Below are 3444 nucleotides of genomic sequence, written 5' to 3'. Positions count from 1 at the left end.
TTTGGTGCAGTAGTTGAATTTACGTAGGTTTAGCTAGATCACAGTTTAGTGATTTTAAGGAAAAATCAACTGAAATCGCATATTTTGAATTATCACAAAGGTAGATACTTTTTTTTACATGCTGTTAATATTACTATCACATGAGACTTAGTGGAATGTAACGACAAGCACTTTATTGCAAATGCAGAACAAGAAAAAGTCAATCAGCTGACTACATCCTCAAAGAAATCTGGTATGTTACAAACAAGATAAATAACAAAACATGAAAGAAGTACTCTGTACATTCAGTGCTGAAAGAGACACTGACATTGGTGTTATAATCTAAAGTGCATGTGGTGTTACTCGTTTACTGTAATTTGGGTTTTACAGTTTGAGACTCCAAGAATAAGCCTGTCAGGTTACACACTGGCACCTCCTATTATACCACAGTCAAAAATAAACTTGTTTTGTACCACATTTTGATTGTGTACATTAAGTGAGATCTTTGTACTTAGTATTAAAGCATCAGACATATGCGCTGATGTGAATTACTGTAAACCATACTGTAGATGTAACATTTAACTTTAGGATAAATTCTGTGTGTACTCAGAAGAAGTAAAAAATATCAAATAAACTATATAACAAGACATACTCGAAATAGTGCTGGAATTGTAATATATACTGTATCTTTAGTAGCCAAAATTTATAAGACTAAATAATTTGTGAATGTATATAAGATTAAAGAAAATCACTATATTCCCTATATTTTCCTCTAATCATTAAAATGGCTAATCAGGCAGGTAATTCACAACAAGACAGTTAAAAACAGATTGGGTTTGTTTTGACAATGATGCAATATCCTGATATTTTTACCTTAATATTTGCAAAAATATGAAGAAAATTGTTCAGAAATTAAAGACTTTTTTTTATATATCATAACACCAGCGGTATTCCAATACTTGACCTACACTGGAACATATACTGTATCTTTAGGCAACATAAAAAAAAGATGTGCAAAACAGCCAAAGTGGATCTCCACACTAAACTACAATCTTGTACATAAATGAATGATAAACAAGTAAATTATTGTACTAATAATAAAATAGAAAAAAAAAAAACTCATATCTACTGGAGAGAAACACCAGCTCCCCGCAACCTGAAAAGGAGAAGCGGGTAAAGAATAGATGCATGGGTGATACCTGATTTACAAAAAATAAAAATAACAATAATTTCATGTCTATAATAAACAATGATGAAACAAACATTTAAAAATACTTATCTCTGAATTCTACCGATCCTACAAAAAAACGTCTTTAAGCATTTCATTCTTGCCCATCTAACCACAATGTTACGCTTTTAGCTGATGTACCACGGTAGAAGTAGCTGAACCCAGGTGCTCATTATTGCTCCTCCAGCCAGGACGGTTTGTCCGACCCTGGAGGCTTTAACTTTACGTTGAACTGTATTAGAGTTTGTTCCAGCTGCTGCTGGTTGCCAGCAAAGTAAGCTGAGATTGCATTATGGAAGAGAAGCAGCTGCTTGTGCATCACTTTAACCTAAAAAGAAAAAGGGGGAGGGGGAGGGAAAAATTGTCTTGTTAAAAATACAATACAATTTAAAGGAACAGTTTAGGCATATCTTTTTATGCTTAAGCAAAAAGTAAATAGAAACATTGGTTGCTGGCGGACAAAAATAATGGAAAAGCTGATAGAAAATAATATTTTTACGACTAAACAAAAGTTTCCATTTTAAAATCTGTCAGTCATTCCTAAACAAATATTATGTCTGGACTTCTGCATGTAGTACAATGCTTATTTAACACAGCAAACAAGGTTCTGCCTAAAAAATCAATGTGGTGAGAGGAAGCAAAACAACATTACCACTAGCTCGATGTGATCTAAATAAAACTTCACAAGTCGTTTTTGATATTTTTCTGAAAAAAATTGCAACACTATTTTAAGCAATAATAATTAGAAAAACAAAACACAGCTTTATTGTACTGTCTGATTAAAAACGATAAGATCGTTTCACCTCAGACCACATCAAGCTTAGAGGATCTCGGAGTTTGGGTGTGGTCACGTTTGTGCTGCTCTGTATTTGGAACCACAACTAAAAGTGATGTCATGGGGTGATCACTGAAGCATGATGGGAATTTAAAAGGGTTACAAAGATATTTTCAAAACAAGTAATTATAAAGACTTATAAAATGTTGAAAACTAAAGTGGTTTTTTTTTAGGTTAAACAATTTTATTCAAATTGATGTTTCTAACAAGCAGTCTGTGTGGCTGAAAAACTGTTTAGTCCCCAAACATTTTTAAGTATGCAGAGTATGATAAATAGTAACTTTAATACCAAAGTATACCCAAGGCTTGCCATTAAACTTCCAAAGCTGCATAGAAATAGAATTGAAAAATAACATGTTTGTAAAACAAACCTTGTTTTCCTCCAAGAATTTCAGTTTGATGGAGACATCACTACGAAGCCTTTCATATTTATCTCTGTGGTGCTGGTACTCATGCTGAGCCATCTCAATGCGAACCATGGCAGCCGCATCCCTCGGACCCAAGCTTAATTCCTCCAGATCAGAACGGTATGCATCAAACTCAAGTCTGCGCACATCAACAGGTGAAGTCAAAAATAGATGTTTACAGAATAAACTACTATTCTTTAACTCCCAAACAAGACGTCAGGATGTCTCACCTTGCATTTTCATACTGTTTGATAGTCATCAAAGTGTCCTCCATTGTTTTATTGACCAAGGTGTTCACACTGGACACAAAGAAGTTGATGGCACCGAGCAGAGCTTCACCATTCTTACACAGCAGCTTTTGTGTTTCTGCATTGTACCCAAATTCATCCTGCAGAGAAATACTCAAGTTTTACCTGTAAACTCCACACAATTCACACAATGAGTTCTGTCAGTACTTTACCTGCAACTCTGGTGACTTCTGGCTCAGGTCGGTGAAAGTATCACCTAGAGCCTGCTGCGTTTGCACCATGTTTTGAAAGTGAGTGATGAGCGCTGTTGCCAGTCCTAGAATGTTTTCGTACTTGATCTTGGTATCCCTCAACACGTCAATCTGAGCTTCCAGTTCTAGGTCCACTGTCCGAGATCCTCTGCCAAACTTCTCTGAGAACATCTGCTTTGTACACTAAAAAGTGTAAACAAATAGAAATTACATTACACCCAGTGTACATTTTAGCATTTTTCCAAATCTGATCAAGTAAATCTAGCGTGCATGTACTTTTAAAAGGAAAATCTTAAAAGTTAATTCTGCTCTCAAGTGTTGAGATCTAAACCGTATGAGTGAATAAATATCGTTAATAGATACATCTGATCTGATGCCATTTAAGGAAAGCTAACACGTTTTTAAGTGAGGTTCAGGTATCACCATTCTTCTCTCCTCATCTTAGCTTTTACATTAATTATCGAATGCTAAGCCAGTATCAAATACTATATATATT

At 34.8% G+C, this 3444-nt stretch overlaps 1 protein-coding gene across 1 annotated transcript; it reads right to left on the bottom strand.

Annotated features, from left to right (window-relative positions):
* Positions 1-1263: 1263 nt before the first annotated feature.
* Positions 1264-3133, bottom strand: LOC119411385 (arfaptin-2; the record flags this gene model as incomplete). The annotated part of the gene is given in 4 exon segments (XM_037678328.1): positions 1264-1535; positions 2414-2588; positions 2680-2837; positions 2910-3133. Coding segments are annotated over 4 exon segments (713 nt in total), but the record flags the coding sequence as incomplete, so codon positions are not given.
* Positions 3134-3444: the final 311 nt, after the last annotated feature.

The sequence above is a fragment of the Nematolebias whitei genome, chromosome 6 (genome assembly GCF_014905685.2).
Source record: "Nematolebias whitei isolate Nwh7 chromosome 6, NemWhi1, whole genome shotgun sequence".
NCBI classification, from domain to species: domain Eukaryota; kingdom Metazoa; phylum Chordata; class Actinopteri; order Cyprinodontiformes; family Rivulidae; genus Nematolebias; species Nematolebias whitei.
Note: the sequence above shows the minus strand (reverse complement) of the source record. Positions and strands in the feature narration are given on the sequence as shown.